The 20,139-nt window shown below is 43.5% G+C and overlaps 1 protein-coding gene across 3 annotated transcripts in view; it reads left to right on the top strand.

The window, feature by feature from the left end:
* The window catches only part of CSGALNACT1 (chondroitin sulfate N-acetylgalactosaminyltransferase 1), a 47,663-nt gene that overhangs the window by 20,815 nt on the left and 6,709 nt on the right, over positions 1-20,139 (top strand). For all 3 annotated transcript variants that reach the window (XM_066627692.1, XM_066627695.1, XM_066627694.1), the window contains exons 2-6: positions 4,888-5,803; positions 6,480-6,696; positions 8,607-8,708; positions 15,886-16,064; positions 18,393-18,487. In XM_066627692.1, coding sequence (XP_066483789.1) covers positions 5,173-5,803; positions 6,480-6,696; positions 8,607-8,708; positions 15,886-16,064; positions 18,393-18,487 — 1,224 coding nt within the window. In that variant the 5' untranslated portion in view covers positions 4,888-5,172. The remainder of the gene's footprint in view (positions 1-4,887; positions 5,804-6,479; positions 6,697-8,606; positions 8,709-15,885; positions 16,065-18,392; positions 18,488-20,139) is intronic.

A 20,139-nucleotide genomic window follows, 5' to 3' on the forward strand; every position in this document is an offset into this window, starting at 1 on the left:
ACATTAGTTGTGTTTCTTTCTCTGCAAGTTATAAATTTCTACCACTCCCTCTCTAACCAAGAAAGTTGCCACACAGATTGATATGGAACTGAGCAATCGAAGCTTTGGGAATGTAAGAACCTGCCTTATATGGAGTCAGACTACTGGTCCAGTATCATTAACCCTAACTGGAGATGCCAGGGATTGAACCTGGGATGTTCTGCATAGAGAACATCTATGAACACTGAACATTGAACATTGAACATAGAGAACATTGAACATTGAACATTGAGCATAGAGAACATTGAACCTGGGATGTTCTGCATAGAGAGTATAGAAGCTACAGCCCTTTCATCTTCATTGTCCTTAGATTCTGACCTCCAAAAAACAAGACAGACAAGATTTTCCTAGATAAGAATGTGTGGCCAATCCTACATTTTCTCTGTGTTAAGATCTGTAATGTGCCTTGAGGATGCTCATTGCTAAGTTGCACTGTGAGAAGCCTTTTTAGACCATGAATAGCTCTTGGGGTAACAAAGCTTATGAAGGAGGAAAGTGCAACCCATCTAACTTGAATGCAAGCATGTAGTGTTTGCCTCCAGGACTTCCCACAACCAATACACTCTGTAGATTAAATTCTTCATCTCATGGAGTTTGAGGATGCTCACAAAAGCAGGAAATAACAATGGAAGACTCAACTTTTGTCTCTGCTCAGTATTGTCTCCTTACAAATATTGACTTTGGTCTAGAAATATTATCCTTTATATACTGTTTTTTTTGTTTGCTTTTACAGGGAGTCCAGACATCATTGCCATTCAATTCCGTACTGCATTCCATTGTTTTCTTTATTGCCCTCTTGTCTTTTTATCTGGCTTAACAAGTAGTGATTTCACATTGGATTCAAGGTGCAGTGCTGTATTCCACATTGCCATAGTGGAGGAATCACCACTAACTGCACAGTGGAAGTATCCCCCCACCCCACTAATAATTCCACATTTCCATCATTGATTTTCTCATCAAACTCCACCCTCCTCTTAGATAACCGCTGTTTGAACTATCACTTCCCCCAAACAGAAAGAAGTGCCATTCAGAAGCCCCCATGAGCTGAATGCTCATTTCTGCAATTTTAGTTTGCTTAAGCCTCATTAACTCTTTTGAATGTGGAAGAGTGTGGTCTCAAGCAAGTCAAGATGTTCTTATAGTTCAACTGATCATGTCAAACAAGGGATGAAGAGATCAAGTGCTGTGCTTGAAAATCCTCTGCCCTTCACTTGGCCAACCTCCAATGAGGTCTAAAGCGAAAAAAAGGATTTGTGCAGCAGGATCTGTACATTTAAGAAGGTATAACGATGGATTACTATTTGACAGTTGCTGTTTGAAGAACTCTCCACCCAAAGGCCTGAAATGCTGCTGCTCCTTTCAGTAATAAACAGGAGTATTTATCTCCAAATCACTGAGGTATGAGTGTATACTGTTAGCACAGCTAAGCCTTTCACAGGAGTTTAGCTTATGTAAGTGCAGTCAAAGGTGCAACTGTGCAAAACGAAGCCTACAGATCCAGCTGCATTTCATGCTCAATACCTGACCACTTCCTAACCTCATTCAATCAACAGAGAATCCATCAGAAGCCACTTTGCATCAAGCAGGCTGAAGCTATGGGCCTCTGGCACGTATGTCAAGACTGAAAGGGTGTTATGCTGTTGACACACATGCAGGGAGAACAAATGAAAAGAAAAGTCTTAAACTGATACTAGAAAGCAGTGGTCTGTTTCATGAAGAACACCGAATGCATTTCAACAACAGGTCTTCCTCAGGGGCACTGGAACAAACTCAATATGTTGATATTAAAAGGAATGTTAAGTGTTAAAACAAATAATAAGTATTTGATCTTCAAACAGAAAGTATAAATGATGTTATATTGCATAAGCAACTCAAAATCTTATACAGGCGGAGTCTGATTATCTGCGGATTTTACATTTGTGAATCTGGCTCTACGCGGGTCCCCTGGACCTGTGTTGGGCCAGACTTGGCCCCACCTAAACCCTTCAAGGGAGACTGGAGCTGCACTCTAGTCCCCTCCAGAGGGCTTTCTGAAGCCTGCAGGGGCAGTGCACATCCATCCACTGCCTCTGTGGGCTTCAGACTGGCTCCTAGAGCTGAAAAAACACAACTTCCAGTTTCCCACGGAACACTGGAAGTGATATTTTAATGCCTTTTAAGGCATTCTGAGGCCCCGGAAAGAACAGCTCTGGTCCCCTTCAGAGGGCAAAAGGGGCCAAAAATCACAGATTTGTTTATCCACAATTTTTTGTATCTGCAGGGGGTCCAAGAACAGATCCCCCACAAATACCAAGGCCCCAGCTGTATTGAACAACGTGTGTGCAACATAACTAATAACATTCACATTTGAGAAACTTGAAAGAATGAACCACAAACAACAAACAAACAACAGGATATCTGTCCTCATATGTGCATCAAAACAGACCACTTGCCCTCCTCTAAACATGACAGAGGTAAAACCCTTTGAAACAGCATTACTAACAGGAAAAGAGCAAATGTGAACTTGAGTAACATACTCAAAAATCAACTTTACGTAACTTAAAGCAAACTCTGAACACATGCGAGAACAGGACACTCATACGGCACATTGTGTGTTCCTTTAGGGTAGCAGTTCCCAACTTTACCCTGGTCATAGTGCACTTTTATCATGGCACCCTCTGATGGCAGTGCTGTACTGCAGGAGAATGAACAGGCCACAGCACTCCCCCAAGATTGTGTGAGACCTTACAAGATCTTACGAGAATAGTACAATCTCAGCCCAGCCAAGATAGTGGCACCCAGGAGAGCTGAGAAGAAGAGGCCACTGAGTATTTCCCATTGCTCCCCATGAATTTACTATGGCACCTCAGGGTGCCATGGCACACAGTTTGAGAACCACTGCTTTAGTGGTTCAGTTTGGAACCACTGCTTCTTGTACAATACTCAAGTGCAAAAGTACCGTAGATACTCATGTATAGTATGAGAAATTTTTGCCAAGTAATCAAGTGCCAATTCTCACTTCGCCTGATCTCCGGGTCAAGCAGAGGGCAGAGCCTTTCAACTCTGAACAGTTTCCTTTCTCAGCTGAGCTGTTGCTTGGCTCAGGCAGGCACCTCCTTAGTTGCTTTAGTTCCTTTCCAGGGACATTCCAGCCAAAGTTTACCTTTTATTCTCCTTCCTTCTGCTGCAGGTCTGTTTTTTGAAACACCAGGATGGGACCCTCCTTCCCAGGCTACAATTCAGTGCACCATTACTTAGGAATAACACCCATGGAAAGCAGTGGGTCTACTTCTGAGTAAAAAGGGTTGCAATATCTCATCTCTCTGCTGTGAATTGAATTGCACATTCTCAGTTATGTGTTATGGGTTGTATGTTGTATGTAGAGCTTCTGGCTTAACACACCAGACACCTTAAAGGTGTCTTTGATTCATGGTTCTCCTCATGTCCACCTTTTTTTAAAATTTTTTAAAATAATTTTTTATTAATACACACAAACATATACTACAAACATATACTCCACAAACAATAGAGGTTGCAGGACATCATCTACCAAATTATTTAATACATCATTCTACATTCCTAATTGCTATTCTTCTACTTTTAAGCCTCATTAAACTAAAAAATAAGGGAGAAAATTAAATAAACAAAAAAAAAATAGAAAATATATAATTATCTCTACATACCCTATGTTATACTTATATACTATATATACTTCTTATACTTTCTATATCAGGAACAGTAGAAATGAAATGCAAGAAATGAAAATAAAAGAAATGCAAGGAGTCAGTCCAATCCAATGTAAATCCCCGCCTGGCAATGCAGCAGCACTGGCATGGGTTATACTACATCCTGTGGGGAGTTTTTGACTGCTGGAAGTCTCCTCAGCATAAAGGGACATTTGTCCCCTTGCCTATGGGTAAATTCCAGCAGCCACAACTCAGACCTGCACCGTAACATCACTGGCGCAAATTCTGGTTGATCCATGCAGGCAGATCAGGCCCAGGAAGGAGGTTTGGATATGACGTGCGCCAGTACTGCCGATCTCACTCACTTTTCAAGTCTGATATACCCATCCCTCCTCCATTTCCACCCTGTTCTGCTCTCCCCCATCCTGTTCAACCCTTTTCCTGCCCTGCCCCTGCATGGGACGTATCTGCTTTGGTGGGCCTCACAACATCCACTGTCAGCTTTGGTCTTCCTGCGGTGCATCTGGGACTTGTGCTGTCGCAAAGCACTTTATGGCACTTTTGTGACAGAGCATGTGCTCCACCAGTGCGTGCTCTTGGAATTGGGCTGAAATACTCAGAAATTATCTGTAGCAAAAGGCTAGGAATGCTGTCAAATGATGCTGTTTGGGAAAGCAATGGACAAGAGAAAAAGTTTATGCTGTTTTTGCATAAATATCTTGTTGCTCAGAGTGTGTCTCTGCTCCATCTTCAGGCGCCAGAGACAAAAGTCACTGGAGCTTCTACAAATTCAAACCACAAATTCATACTTTATCCTGGTCACCCTTTGATGATCTCAGATTGCCCATGTCTATGCTTCTTGGGTATTTAAGGAGACTGGTGGAGTTGTCTGCCCCTACCTATATTTACCATTACATGATGTGAACCAAGAAGCAGCATTCTTTGGAAATCATGACAGTCAACAAAAAGTGTATATTGACCTGTTCAGCATAGTGATATTAATCAATCTATATTTTTCAAAAATGCACTGCTAAGGAAACGATGGATCAGCATGACCTAGCAAGCAGTTAATTAGTCCACATTCTCACCAATAGCAGCTCCACACCTTACATCAGACAAGACATGAGCAATAATCACTCCTTTTGAAGATGAATCTATAATATGTTTTTGCTTTGACTTTTAGGTTGCCTGCTCTCCATTGGTGTCAGCCTGCAGGACTGAAATGGGAACAGGTCCAGGAATCAGCCATTTGGATGACAGCACTGACTTTTTAGCTTGGTTCTTTGTACTGCCCAGTAGGCAACCAATGCTGTCCAATTCCCATGTATTACATGCATATTAAAGGAAAGTTAGTGAACAGAATCAGATGAACTCATGTGTGGAGCTTGTGATCTTGGATCCCAACAAAGGTTGCTGGGAGCTTTGGACCTGTAAAGGAATGTGAAGGTTACCAGTTGCTTAACAGATAATGGTTCGACGAGGACTAGTGGCATGGCTCCCTCAGATGACAGTTCTGCTAGTGGTGCTCTGCTGTACAGTATCTGTGCTCTACATGTTGGCCTGTACCCCTAGAGGTGAGAATCAGCAGCTTGCCTTTCCCAGGGCTAACAGCCCTACAGGAAAAGAGGACTATCAAGCTATTCTACGGGAAAAGGAGGAGCACCATTGGGACTACATCAACATTCTGAAGAGGCAAATTGCCCAGCTGAAAGATGAACTCCAAGAGAGAAGTGAGCAGCTGAAAACCATGCAGGGCCACAGCACTGACTCATTGGGAGTAGCGGTTGCCCAGGGGCACACTGAGAAACCCCAGAAAGACCTCTTGCAGTTCCTGCATTCCCAGATTGACAAAGCAGAGGTACACACTGGCATGAAGCTGCCAACTGAGTATGCTGCAGTGCCCTTTGAGAGCTTCACCCTGCAGAAAGTGTACCAGCTGGAGATGGGTCTTACACGTCACCCTGAGGAGAAACCAGTGCGGAAGGACAAGAGGGATGAGTTGGTGGAAGCTATTGAGTTGGGCGTGGAGACTTTAAACCGTCCAGAGAGCAACAGCAATACAAACCACCGGAAGTATTCCCCCTCTGACTTCATAGAAGGTTTGTATTTTTGGAACTCAGTTATGAAGGTGTGCGGCGCGTGTGGGTGGGGATGTCCAATACCAAGTGAGAGAATTCTTTTCAATCATAGAAACATTTGCTAAGCTCAGACAAGCTTCCCAGTAGCTCAACAGGATAAACATGTTTTCAAATGCCATCTATTAGACTTCCCTGAGGAGAGATTCTTAATATTGTGGCACTTCCTCTGAGAAGGTCCTGCCCCCCCATCCTACCACCCAATTGTTGTGTGCATACACCAGCCAAAACAACCCCATCACGAACATTTCACAAACGGTTTATCATGTAATGACACCCTTGATCAGATTTCCCTCTCAATGAACCGCTTACATGTGTGACTTAAGTAATTCAGGAACCTCTGCTGGGACTGAACAAGAAAAATGAACACCTTGCTCCTTTCTTACTTTCCTTTTTCCACATTTCCAATATCTTGACCTTAATCAATACATACTGCTTGTCTTTATAGAGATTCATAATAATTATAATTATGATAAAATGAAATGGAAGCCCTGTTGCCAAAATTACTTGAAAGAAAATTAAGGGAACACAAATTCACCTTGCAGCAAGTTGTAAACACAGCTATATTCCTCCTCCATTTGCTAAAGATCACCCTTTAACTCTCTTCAAGAGTGTCTTGCTTTCCTTCATTTTCTAACAGGCATATACCGCACAGAAAGAGATAAAGGCACCATGTATGAGCTGACATTCAAAGGAGACAAAGAATATGAATTCAAGCACATTGCCCTATTCAGACCATTTGGCCCCATCATGGAAGTTAAGAACGAAAACCTCAATATGGCCTCCACCCTCATTAATTTCATAGTTCCACTGGCAAAAAGGGCCAGTCAGTTTCGGCAATTCATGCAGAATTTCAGGTTGGTATATTTCCATCAAGATATGCCTAGCTGCTATGTTTTGAACCATTCTATTGCTATCCTATTCTGCAGAGCATTTTAAGTAAAAGGAAAAGCAGAGGTGAGACTCACAGATCCAGTTCATGTGTGCAGTAATCTATGTGAGTGACTGCTGATAACACTATCACATGTGAAGAGGTGCATGAACTGTTTATTCATTCATTAGATTTTTATCCTGCTTTTCTCTCAAAGACACTCAAAGTGGCTGGCAACAGTATTAAAATACAATTAAAATTAAACAATAAAATGCAAAATAAATATTATCAATATTAAAAATATAAAATATTTAAAAACTGCCAGAGGAAGACAGCACGTAAAGTATCATAGTCAATAACATAATAAAAGCACCAATAAGACCTGCATGTGTTAGCTATCAAGGCTAAAATCTGACATGGCTGGAAAACCATTTGTGTGTTTGTGACTGAAATCAATTGAGCTGGATTGGCATCAATCAAATAACCAAATGACGCAGGGCACAATCCTAACCAGGTCTACTCAGAAGTAAGTCCTACTTTGTTCAATGGGGCTTACTCTCAAGAAAGTGTGGTTAGGATTGCAGCCACAGGCTCACACAAATGCTTTGCAACATGGACCATACACTTATGGAATTTATGAAAGCCATCCACATGAGCAGTATGTGTCCACATGAACATTCATGTATTTATGAATGAATCGGTCCATAGCTTCATGCAGTTACATGGCATGCACTAATTATTGTCCACCAAAATTGACAATAATTAGGATTATTATTATTGGATATTGTTGAGGATTAACTGAACAAGTAATTCTCCTCTGGACGAGATTAAAGTACTTGGTGGTAACCAACCAGCAAAATACTTTGGTTGTTACAGTGCAGAAGCACATATATGTCATCATGTCCCAGAATGATCAGTGAAAATGGTGAGGGTCTATCTAAGTCCCTGGTTGGTGTCTCTCCTGCAGTTGGCTCTCTCTGGTTATTATGGAAGATTCCCATAGTCCAGCATAAAAATTATGATTCAAGGAAGCATGAACATGTAAATGCATTCACATGGCCCTAGAATACTACTGTGTCTCATTCCTTTCCCTTCCTATAATCCAATGATTCCCAACCTTTGCACAAAGTTTGGGACCACTGTAAGTATTTGCAGGGGGCGGGGTGATGGTAGTGACACCACAGTGAATAAAACGGGTTTTTAGACATTCCTGGGGTTAGCACTGGCCCTCCAGAGGGTGCAGGGGGACCATGGCCCCCTCTGTGGGCCTCCCTCCACCTCAAAATGACTCCCTAAAGCAATTGTGACCCACTTCCAATTTCATGACGAAAACTGGAAGTGGGTTGCAATCACTTCAGGGAGCTGTTCTGAGGCACATGGAGGCATGCAAAGGGAGCTGAGGGCCCCATGCATCCTCCGGAGGGTCAACACAAAAAAACCCATTTTTTGCGGCAGCGCAATCCCTGCAGTGCTGTCGCCACCATCCCAACGTCACCACTCCCCTTAAGGCAGAATGCAATTGTTCTGGTTGCCCTGGGGGGGGGGGGTTCGTGACCCCCAGGTTAGGTACCACTGCTATAACGCCTTATCCAGAACATTAATTTTGCTGAATATGTTTGGAAGGATTGTAGCTCCACTGTATGGTTTAAAGAACATTCTGTTAAACCTTCTTAAGTTTTTTGAAAAAGGAATCAAATCAGATTGATTAATTTACTAATACACCTTGCTTCAAAAACCAGAGACGGATGGCAGGTTATTACAAGAGAATAAATGAATACAGAGAGAACAGGCAGAAAAGAAACTTATGCATGAGAGAGAACAGAAGGCCAGGAACAGCACTCCCTGAGGTGAGAGGGTGTGAGGGCCTGCAAGGTTATCAGTTTGCATCTGTTTCAGGAATATGGGCATACAACAGGATGGAAGAATTCACCTCACAGTAGTTTACTTTGGGAAAGAACAAATGAGTGAAGTCAAAGGAATCCTTGAAAACACATCCAGGTGAATATGGTCAATGTTTTGATGCCATTCTTATTTCAGAAATTCATTAGTGACTATGTTATTAAAAAAAGTGGTGCTGAGGCTTAAATTGTTCTTGAAACCTCACTCTCAGAGGTTCCACTTAAACTATAAAACACAGGGCTACAAAAAAAAATACAAAAACGAAAACTTTAAGTTGCCAAGGATGTTTGAACGAATTTAGGATGTTTTTGTGGTGCTGAATCCAAAAATGGCATTGGTTTTGCCCGATTCAAGCCATGGCTTCCTCATGAGGAAGCTGCTTGAATCAGCATATAAGGTGGCTATGCCATACTCCCAAAACTAGAGCCAGTTGAGCAAAAAGGATGCAATTTTTGGATTCAGCATCCCAAGTGTACCCAAGAATAGTTCTATCTTTAAGACAACAAAATGTGTGTAGGCCTGTGTAATGAGTTGTCCAGATAAAATGGATAATCATTGTCCAGATAAACTACTGTCAGAATTTGTTCAACATTGCCAAGAATATGAAAAAAAAAATTGTCAAATATACCTATATTTCTAAACGCATGTTCAGCTTTCATAAACCTGAAAATGTCAGCATCCAGCTCCATCCATTTTGTTTACAAAAAGCAAGTCAGGCACATTAATATAGCAAGCAAATTCCTGGATTCTCATGCAAGAATTTGTCTGCTGCTGACCACAGCCTCAGCAAGAAGAAATAATTTGAAGTTAAAGGAATAAAGAGCTTCAGAAAACCCCAAAGTGCTTTTGAGGGAAAAGTCTAAGAGGGAATAGCGGATTCTACAGAAGGAAGGAGAAGGGAGAGGAGAGGGGATGGGGAAGAAGCTTAGCTACTGTTTCTACCTATGGCAGTGGGATACCCCACATCAAGGTGTGCCCCATGAACATGGGCACCACCCATGTAGGAGGAAACCTGTGGCACTGGCATAGCTAGTGGGGTCCAGGGGGGCAAATGCCCCGGGGTGCCATGCCTGTGGGGGCACTGGTGCTTTCCTCCCCTCCACCGCCTCCCTTGCTCCACCTGGAGGGCTGGAGGAGGCTGAACATGGCCTCCAGAGCCCTCCAAATGCCTCTGAGGCCTCCAGAAGGCTTTTAAAACACATTTCTGGTTTTCGGACAAAAACCGGAAGTGATATTTTAAGGCCCCTAGAAGGCCTTTCTCCCAGCCTTCAAAAGGCCTTCTAAGGGCCTTTAAAGCTCACTTATGGTTTTTGCCTGAAAACTAAAAGTGCACTTTAAAGGCCCTCCAGAGGCTGCATGCTGCTCTTCCAACCCTCAGAAGGCCCCCAGGTGAGCATTCAACCCGTTGGAGGGCGAGCAACATTCTGCGAGCCTGGCCCCAGGCAGCACAGGGGCCAGGATCGCCAGTGACCAGTGGAGGACACTTTAAGGCCCTCCCTCAGACTTGGAGCTGCCCTGCTTTAACTGTTAGTAGATCCTGAATATGCACTCTTGTTCAGCATACAAAACAGATCTTGCCTGGCCACAGTGACTCAAAGAAAAAAAGAAAGGCCAGATTAGACTAAGAACATAAGAACAGCCCCACTGGATCAGGCCATAGGCCCATCTAGTCCAGCTTCCTGTATCTCACAGCAGCCCACCAAATGCCCCCAGGGAGCACACCAGATAACAAGAGACCTGCATCCTGGTGCCCTCCCTTGCATCTGGCATTCTGAGGTAAGCCATTTCTAAAATGAGGAGGTTGCACATACATGGCTTTTAACCCGTAATGGATTTTTCCTCCAGAAACTTGTCCAATCTCCTTTTAAAGGCGTCCAGGCCAGATGCCATCACCACATCCTGCAGCAAGGAGTTCCACAGACCGACCACATGCTGAGTAAAGAAATATTTTCTTTTGTCTGTTCTAACTCTCCCAACACTCAATTTTAGCAGATGTCCCCTGGTTCTGGTGTTATGTGAGAGTGTAAAGAGCATCTCTCTATCCCCTCTGTCCATCCCCTGCATAATTTTGTATGTCTCAGTCATGTCCCCCCTGAGGTGCCTCTTTTCTAGGCTGAAGAGGCCCAAACGCCGTAGCCTTTCCTCATAAGGAAGGTGCCCCAGCCCTGTAATTATCTTAGTCACTGAAGTCACTCCAGCTCCATTCCTGCTTTAGAGAAGCAGAGCACTCTGTCTCTATTCTTAAGAGAATAGTTTTCATGTAGTCAAAAGTAGAAGTATTTTTTTAAGACTCAGTAAATGAAAATATTTCAAATTCATATGCAGTTTGGTGTGGCGCCATCACTGAAATGCAGGATGCAAAAAGGCCACGTGGGATTATCTTGGAAAGCACCCAGAAAGTCTGTCTCCTCCTGAAAGATCTGACCTCTCTGTTGGCTCCACTTCTATTAACACAATTTCCAGCCCTTTTAGTTGCAGCAAAAGCAACAAAGTCTTGTGGCACCTTAAAATCTAATGAAATTATTATTTCTTAATGGATGGGCTTATCTGCCCCATGTTGCAAAAGAACTTGAGCAAAGACACATTATAGTCCCCCTGGCTGTTATACAGCAGCTTTGGGCTAGGGCAGTAGTTCCCAAACTCACCAGAGCCGTGGTCCCCTTTACACTCACAGGGGCACCACACTGCCTCTTCTTTTGGTTCACTGGGCTGAGAAGAAGAGGCCATGGAGTCCTCCTATGAGCGTGTCATGGTGCCCTTGGGCACTGCGGCGCTAGGCAGAGGAGTGTTAACAAAGACTCATGGGTTTTTGGACTTGGAATTCTCAGGCTCATTAACAGCTTTTATTAACCCATTTCTGCCTGGCCCACAGATGTACACATTTGGTTCCTTTTGCGTATATGCAATATTGGGCAGAAATTGATAAGCCGTATCAATATTCCTGCAGTCCTGCAATATTCCTGCAGTTTGGATCACCTCTTGTTAATACAAGGCATTGAGTGCTCCTTGGATCATTCAATGGAAAGCCATTGGCCACCAACAGAACCTGCTTGGTGAGAGGCACAGTGAGAGGATGCGGGGACAAAGTAGCTAATAAGCAGCCTATCCTGGGGCATTCCATGTACAAATGCTTTTATGCAAATGCCTGAAGACTCCGAGCAAAGATGGGAGAACTGGAATGTCTGGTGACTAGAGAAAACATTGACATAGTGGGCATAATGGAAACCTGGTGGAATGCGGAAAATTAGTGGGATATCCCACAGAGAATCTCTGTGGGTTAAATTACCAGGCCTCAGGAGCGATGTAATACTGGGGCATACCAGACCAGAAACTGGGAGGGAAACTTGAAATGAGGAAACAGATCAGGGAGGTGACAAGGAGGGACAAGGTTGTAATCATGGGGGACTTCAATTATCCTCATATAGACTGGGTCAATTTGTGTTCTGGTCACGAAAAGGAGACCGGATTCCTTGACATGCTAAATGACTGTGCCTTAGAGCAGCTAGTTATGGAGCCCACCAGAGGACAGGTGACTCTGGATTTAATATTGTGTGGTACTCAGGACCTGGTTAGAGATGTCAATGTTACGGAGCCATTGGGGAACAGTGATCATGCTGTGATCCGTTTCGACATGCAGTTGGGGGAAAAATACCGGGCAAATCTCTCACAAAAACCCTTGACTTCCGATGAGCAGACTTCCCTCAGATGAGGAGACTGGTTAGAAGGAGGTTGAAAGGGAAGGTAAAAAGAGTCAAATCTCTCCAGAGTGCATGGAGGCTGCTTAAAACAACAGTAATAGAGGCCCAGCGGAAGTGTATACCACAAAGGAAGAAGGGCTCCACTAAGTCCAGGAGCGTGCCCGCATGGCTAACCAGCCAAGTTAGAGAGGCGGTAAAGGGCAAGGAAGCTTCCTTCCATAAATGGAAGTCTTGCCCTAATGAAGAGAATAAAAAGGAACATCAACTGTGGCAAAAGAAATGTAAGAAGGTGATACGGGAGGCCAAGTGAGACTATGAGGAACCCATGGCCAGCAACATTAAGGGGAATAATAAAAGCTTCTTCAAATATGTTAGAAGCAGGAAACCCACCAGAGAAGCGGTTGGCCCTCCAGATGGTGAGGGAGGGAAAAGGGAGAAAAAAGGAGACTTAGAGATGGCAGAGAAATTAAATGAGTTTTTTCATCTGTCTTCATGGCAGAAGACCTCGGGCAAATACCGCTGCCTGAATGGCCCCTCCTGAGCAAGGAATTAAGTCAGATAGAGGTTGAAAGAGAAGATGTTTCAGACCTCATTGATAAATTAAAGATCAATAAGTCACCGGGCCCTGATGGCATCCGCCCAAGAGTTATTAAGGAATTGAAGAATGAAGTTGCTGAGCTCTTGACTAAAATATGCAACTTGTCCCTCAAAACGGCCACGGTGCCAGAGGATTGGAGGATAACAAATGCCATACCAATCTTTAAAAAGGGAAAGAGGGGCGACCCAGGAAACTATAGGCCGGTCAGCCTAACATCTATATCGGGTAAGATGGTGGAATGCCTCATCAAAGATAGAACCTCAAACACATAGACGAACAGGCCTTGCTGAGGGAGAATCAGCATGGCTTCTGTAAGGGTATGTCTTGCCTCACAGACCTTTTAGAATTCTTTGAAAAGGTCAGCAGGCATGTGGATGCGGGAGAACCTGTGGACATTATATATCTGGACTTTCAGAAAGCATTCGACACGGTCCCTCATCAAAGGCTACTGAAAAACTCCACCGAAATAGAGAGCAGGTCCTCTCCTGGACTGAGACCTGGTTGAAGACCAGGAAACAGAGAGTGTGTGTCAATGGGCAATTTTCACAATGGAGAGTGGTGAAAAGCGGTGTGCCCCAAGGATTTGTCCTGGGACTGGTGCTTTTCAACCTCTTCATAAATGACCTGGAGACAGGGGTGAGCAGTGAGGTGGCTAAGTTTGCAGACGGCACCAAACTCTTTCGAGTGGTGAAGACCAGAAGTGATTGTGAGGAGCTCCAGAAGGAACTCTCCAGACTGGCAGAATGGGCAGCAAAATGGCAGATGCGTTTCAGTGTAAGTAAATGTAAAGTCATGCACATTGGGGCAAAGAATCAAAACTTCTCATATAGGCTAATGGGTTCTGAACTACCTGTGACAGATCAGGAGAGAGATCTTGGGGTGGTGGTGGACAGGTCAATGAAAGTATCAACCCAATGTCCGGCAGCAGTGAAGAAGACCAATTCTATGCTTGGGATCATTAGAAAAGGTATTGACAACAAAACAGTTAATATTATAATGCCGTTGTACAAATCGATGGTAAGGCCACACCTGGAGTATTGCACCCAGTTATGGTCCCCACATCTCAAAAAGGACATAGTGGAAATGGAAAAGGTGCAAAAGAGAGTGACTAAGATCATTACTAGGCTGAGGTACCTTCCTTATGAGGAAAGGCTACGGCATTTGGGCCTCTTCAGCCTAGAAAAGAGGCGCCTGAGGGGGGACATGATTGAGACATACAAAATCATGCAGGGGAAGGATAGAGTGGATAGAGAGATGCTCTTTACACTCTCACATAACACCAGAACCAGGGGAAATCCACTAAAATTTAGTGTGGGGAGGGTTAGGACAGACAAAAGAAAATATTTCTTTACTCAGCATGTGGTTGGTCTGTGGAACTCCTTGCCGCAGGATGTGGTGACAGCGACTGGCCTGGATGCCTTTAAAAGGGGATTGGACAAGTTTCTGGAGGAAAAATCCATTATGGGTTACAAGCCATGATGTGTATGTGCAACCTCCTCATTTTAGAAATGGGCTATGTCAGAATGCCAATGCAAGGGAGGGCATCAGGATGCAGGTCTCTTGTTATCTGGTGTGCTCCCTGGGGCATTTGGTGGGCCATTGTGAGATACAGGAAGCTGGACTAGATGGGCCTATGGCCTGATCCAGTGGGGCTGTTCTTACGTTCTTATGCTGCTTATGATAAATTAAAGGAGTTGCCGAGTGAAAGTGTTGCAACAAAAACAATAAAGTGTTTTGTAGTATGCTAAAGATGAACAGATTTATTGCAGCCCTTTTCATCAGATGTAGGAGAATTTTGCTGCTTGCATTTGACAAAATGGGTGCTAGTTTGTGAAAGCTATAATAAAACTATACAGTATGCATGTGTCTATATCTATATCAATCTATCTATAGCCCACACTATAATTAATCTGTTTGTATTCAGTGTGCCACAAGTCTCTTAGCCACCTTGGCTTTTGGTAAGTGATCATGTATGAGGTGTAGCTAATAATTCCTCATTATAATGGTCCAATTAAAAGTGTCTGGGCTTGAAGGTTGTGGTCCAATAAAATGTTTTTCACCTGATGTTTTGCCCCCATCTGTGGAAGGCATTTTCAAAGGTTCCATGATTCAGAGATCACCACCATTCCAGTCCCTCTCCCTGGATGAAAGCAGAGTTTTAAGTTCTAACTGATTGCTAGGCATGTGTTTTCCATCAGTATTAGGTTGTCTATTAGCCAGTCTAATCTAAGTTATCTAACCAGCCACCTGCTGTCCTAGATTGTTAAAGTTGTTAAGTGTAGTTAAAGCACCATTTTTCTCTCACTTTGGCTCTTTTTGAAAACTAGACATGAGATAACTGGACTGGATGATATCTACAGAAAACCATTACTAAAATTGCATCGGTAGAGAAACAATAAAAATACAAAAGCATAGACACAAGCATAGACTCCTTTCTCCTTTACAGAAAGGAGGAAGTATTACTATCAGTAATGCCTAGCTCCCAGCCCTTAAGAACACAAAGATCAGGGGTCACATAGTAAAGAAAGAGCTGTGGAGAGAGAAAAATGGCACTGTCACTTTAACAGAGAAACAACAAGGAAAAGAGAGCAACATAGAGAGCAACTTTAACAATCTTGGACAGCAGGTGGCTGGTTGTTTGGCTAGTAGACAACCTAATGCTTAGGCACTGATTGAAAACACATGTCTAGCAATCAGTAGGCTTTAAAACTGCTTTCCTCCAGGAAGGGGGAATGAAATGTGGTGATTTCTGGATCATGGAACCTTTGAAAATACCATCCACAGAAGGGAGGGCATTTTCAAAGCAAAAATGGTGAAATGTCAGGTGAAAGACATTGGACCATGGCCTTCAAACCCGGACACTTTTAATTGGATTGTTGGATATTCTGGCTATGAAAGCCTCAGAATGTATTCTTCATAGTATTTTAAAAACAAAGGTGTCAAGAGCTGAATAATGCTGAAATGTTGTTCCTCTTTTTAGATCTGCTAACTTCAAGAATTTTACTTTCATCCAGTTGAATGAAGAATTCTCTAGAGGGAAAGGTCTAGATGTGGGTGCACGAGTTTGGAAAGGAAGCAATGTTGTTCTCTTTTTTTGTGATGTAGATATATACTTTACAGCAGAATTTCTCAACACGTGCAGATTGAACACGCAGCCAGGTATAGCTATCCTATCTTTCAATTCAAACATTAGTGTTTTTAAATGATATATGAGCAGAGCAATCCTAACTACAGCAGTGGATGTTAATTACAGTATAGTTTAGTTGGGCCCCTATGCATTCTCAACAGTAAAATTGTATGACTTTAAACAACACAGTATATCACAGTTCCAACAGCCAAGTTCCCAGTGTCCAAGGCAACTCCCACCAACAATACCCCATATTAGCCATGCATGGAAGGGCCAAATTCATACATGGCAATGGGAAAAGTCTTCCACCTCTGATGCTGCCCTATTCTACAATGGCACAACCTGCTAGATACAAGGATAACACTCTGGCCTTCACAACATCAACTACTGATGTACGTCACACACACAGAACCTCCCTTTTGCTTGACCAAGGCACAAAGAAGGACAAATAGTATACAATATAATATTGTCCAGATAACTCATAAGAAACACAGAAGGGTTCACCCACTAGACTAGGGACACAGAGCCCATCTGAAGGGGAGAAGGAGACTTTTGCCAGATAGGAATAAGAAGGAACTCAGACAACTAACAAGAGAACTCACAGCTGCAATCTTATTGGAGTAAACCACATTAGCTGCCTGGATGGGGTACTGTGATGGGAAACAGGCAGTGCAGGTTTCAGTTCCACTGGGGGGAATGACAGAATTAAGGGCTAGCCACCTTTTGCAGGAAAAGAGGGGAAAGACAGGCAGACAAAATGAGAACCCACCATAGAACAGCTCTCTCATCAAAGAGTCATAGCAGCAGACAAAAGGAATGACTACCACATCGTGGGGCATTTGTCATCTGCCAGCCCATAGTCTCTGTTATATAGTGGGTCCATGCAAAATAAGGAAGGCATTGAGATAACAGCTCAATAAGTTTATTCCATCTTCAGAACAGGACCTGGCAATGAATCTGACACAAGGCAAACACCCCTGGCTTTTATAGCCTTTAGCTCCGCCCAGACTCCCCATGATTGGTGCAATTGAAACATTAACTAGAGAGCCAGTCTAGGTGGGATGGTAGGGTAGCCAGATGGTAGGATTTCGATCCATCACCTGATTGGCCAGCCATAAGTCTGGGCCGATCTGTTATGCAGGATGTAGGATTTCGATCCTGCATAACTTGCATACATAACAGTCTCCACCAAGGACCAAGGGGATAGCATAAGGATTTCTAGCACTGTAGAACACTACAGATTTCACATGTGGGAGCTCCCTGGTTCAAACCAGTGATGTCTGGTGAATGGCTGAGAAGGCACTTGCTGTGGCACTGCAAGGCATTCTGGGGCTACCCAGAAGCCTCAGCTCATGTGCGCAATCATGGGGGGGGGTTAGCTCTTGCTGCCACAAGCTCCAGTCTCTCCCTGTATAGTGTACAGGCACGTGTTACTATACACTATACAGGGAGAGACTGGAGCTTGTGGCAGCAAGAGCTAAACCCCCCCCCCCCCCCCCCCGTGATTGCATGATTAAGACTAGAGCTTGTGGCAGCAAAAGCTCAGTCATCTCTGTGACTGCCCAACCCCTCAGAAACCGGGTGGAGCACATGTACTATCACAGGGGACACTGAGGCTATTTTCATTGGAGTATGACAAGTGAGGCTCTGCCTCCCCTGAGCACACATGCCTAGTTCAAACCCAGATGTGATGTCATATTAGAAAAGGCTGGGAGGAATCAAGAGAGTGTAGTTTCAGAGTGAAATCAGCAGGAGTGCTGAATGAGCACCTTCAGTTTTTTCTACGGACACACAACATTGCTGGAATGTTCTCCTTCCAGACACCCATTTTCTCACAAACCACCTCATTTTGTAAATTACTGAAACCACATCTCTTCTGTGAGGCTTTTCCTCCATAACCCTTCCCACCCACCCCCACCATGATTCATCTTTCATATGTGTTCATGAATGTTATCTTCTATACAGCAACACCCTATTGTTAATAATAGCCTTTGGTGTAATTTCTGAGAAGCCCACAGCTAACACTAATGTTCAGTAATATTCAGTTAGCTTGGAATATTCTGCACTGTTTTCTGCATTTTAAAAACATTTTAAAAGAGGTGGCCTAAGATGGAAATTCTGTATTTGCCCACAACTTCATTTATACTCAAAGTAAAATAACATCTAATGAGGAGGAGGCAGATAGCAGGTTACTATTTCCACACAAATGGATGCAAACTTCTTATATTGCTCTTACACTTATTCAGGGCCACTGCTCTGAAAGTTATCCATTCCTAACCATTCCAGAGCAGAGAAATGTACATGCAGCCTTAGCACAAAATAACAGTGTTTTTTCCCCCTCAATCCATTGTCTTTTCTAGGGAAGAAGGTATTTTATCCTGTGCTTTTTAGCCAATATAATCCAGGCATAATTTATGGACACCATGATTCTATCCCACCCCTAGAACAGCAATTAGTAAGTAAATGATTTTAAATAATGTTTTACAACTGCTGTGTGTACTGACTTTGTTTAACAAAACAAAGAACCACAAGTAGCTATGTTTGCCTTCTACAAACAGATGAAGGGGTGGATTTACCAATATATTTGGTTCTTACCAAACAGCTAAACTGTCTCATTCTGCCTCTGATTGGTTGATACGGGATAAAACTCATAGACTACAACAAGAAGTGAAGTTTATAGTTTGTCATTCATTCATTCGTTTGTTTGTTCGATTTTTTACCCCACATTTCTCCCTGAAGGGCACTCAAGGCAGTTTGTCATGGTATAATATTAAAGGTTTGGATACTAGGATAGAAAATAAATTAACAATGCAGGTCATTTGGAATGTTTGGAGGAAAGTTAAGTGTATATTATGTCCAAAACATTTCCCCTTGACTTTGGTGGTTTATAATAACACACAATTTTCATTATTGGGGAATATATTGTTATGGAATAAATCTGTTTCAGATCTCAAGTTCGGTCAAGGGAAACAAAATTCTGACATAGGGCACAATCCTAACCGGCACTTAGGCTGGCATAAGTGCCCTGGGAGGGTTGCAAACATTCTGTAAAGCATGTTTGCGCCTCTGTGGGAGGAAGCTGCGTCAGCACATCTAGATGCGCCGACGCACGGAGGCCAGCAGAAGCCTCCACGGCGGCTTCCTCACCAACACTTGTGTCAGCGCACCTGCGCCAACACAAGCAGTGAAGGTAGGCGTGGAGAGGCATGGAGGAGGTGGGAGGGAGGCGTTTCTGGGTGGGAGGAAGGCAGGTGATGGGCATCCCCGGGGCGCGCGCACAGAGAGCCGGGAGCAGGGCTGGGAATAGGCAGTTATACTGGATCCCAACTCCCATCCCTGGGTAGATGGAGTGGCTTGAAGCCGCTCCGCTCTCCTCGGACTTGTGCCACCTCCAGAGGTGGTGCAGGTCCGAGGAGACCCATTGAGGCCAGCAGCCCTTACCCAGGGGTAAGGGGAAGAGCTTCCCCTTGCCTCTGGCTGAGCCGCTGCAGCCAATGAACCTGCGTTGGATGCAGCGCAAGCCTCCTGGCTTGCCTGCTCCAGTGCAGGTTTGGATTGCACCCTAGAACTGATAGAAAGAAGCCATTGTGATTTCAATATTTTCAGGTTAGAAATATTGTTAACAGATTTCTAACTAAATAAAAATCTGTCCAGGAGAATTCATTGATAGGGCAATTGAAATTCTCTAGGACTAAACAGATTGATTAGCCAATTTTATAAGTTGTTGATAAGTTTGGAAGAGAAACAATGCAGCTATAATCAATAAATGGGAGACATTGAAGAACCCATTGAAAGAGAAGAATGGTTATGTTGTGATGTAGTGTATCCAAAAAGCGATTTCACTGTCACAGATCCAGGTAGTCCCATGGGGTGACTGGCGTGTGACCCGGGGTAAGGAGATAAATACCTCCTTGCTCCAAGTTGCGTTCCTGCTACCTCTGACCTAACCTGTGCTGGATATGGTGCAGGCCACTTGGCCTGCCTGTTCCAGCACCGGCTAGGATTGGACTGCCCAGTAGGGAGTTTTTAAGGGATTGTTATTTTCAGATTTGTTTGTATAGTACTTTTTCTCTTTGCAATTTTTAATAATTGCATCTATTTTTTTTT

This window comes from Tiliqua scincoides, chromosome 5 (genome assembly GCF_035046505.1).
Source record: "Tiliqua scincoides isolate rTilSci1 chromosome 5, rTilSci1.hap2, whole genome shotgun sequence".
Classification (NCBI taxonomy): domain Eukaryota; kingdom Metazoa; phylum Chordata; class Lepidosauria; order Squamata; family Scincidae; genus Tiliqua; species Tiliqua scincoides.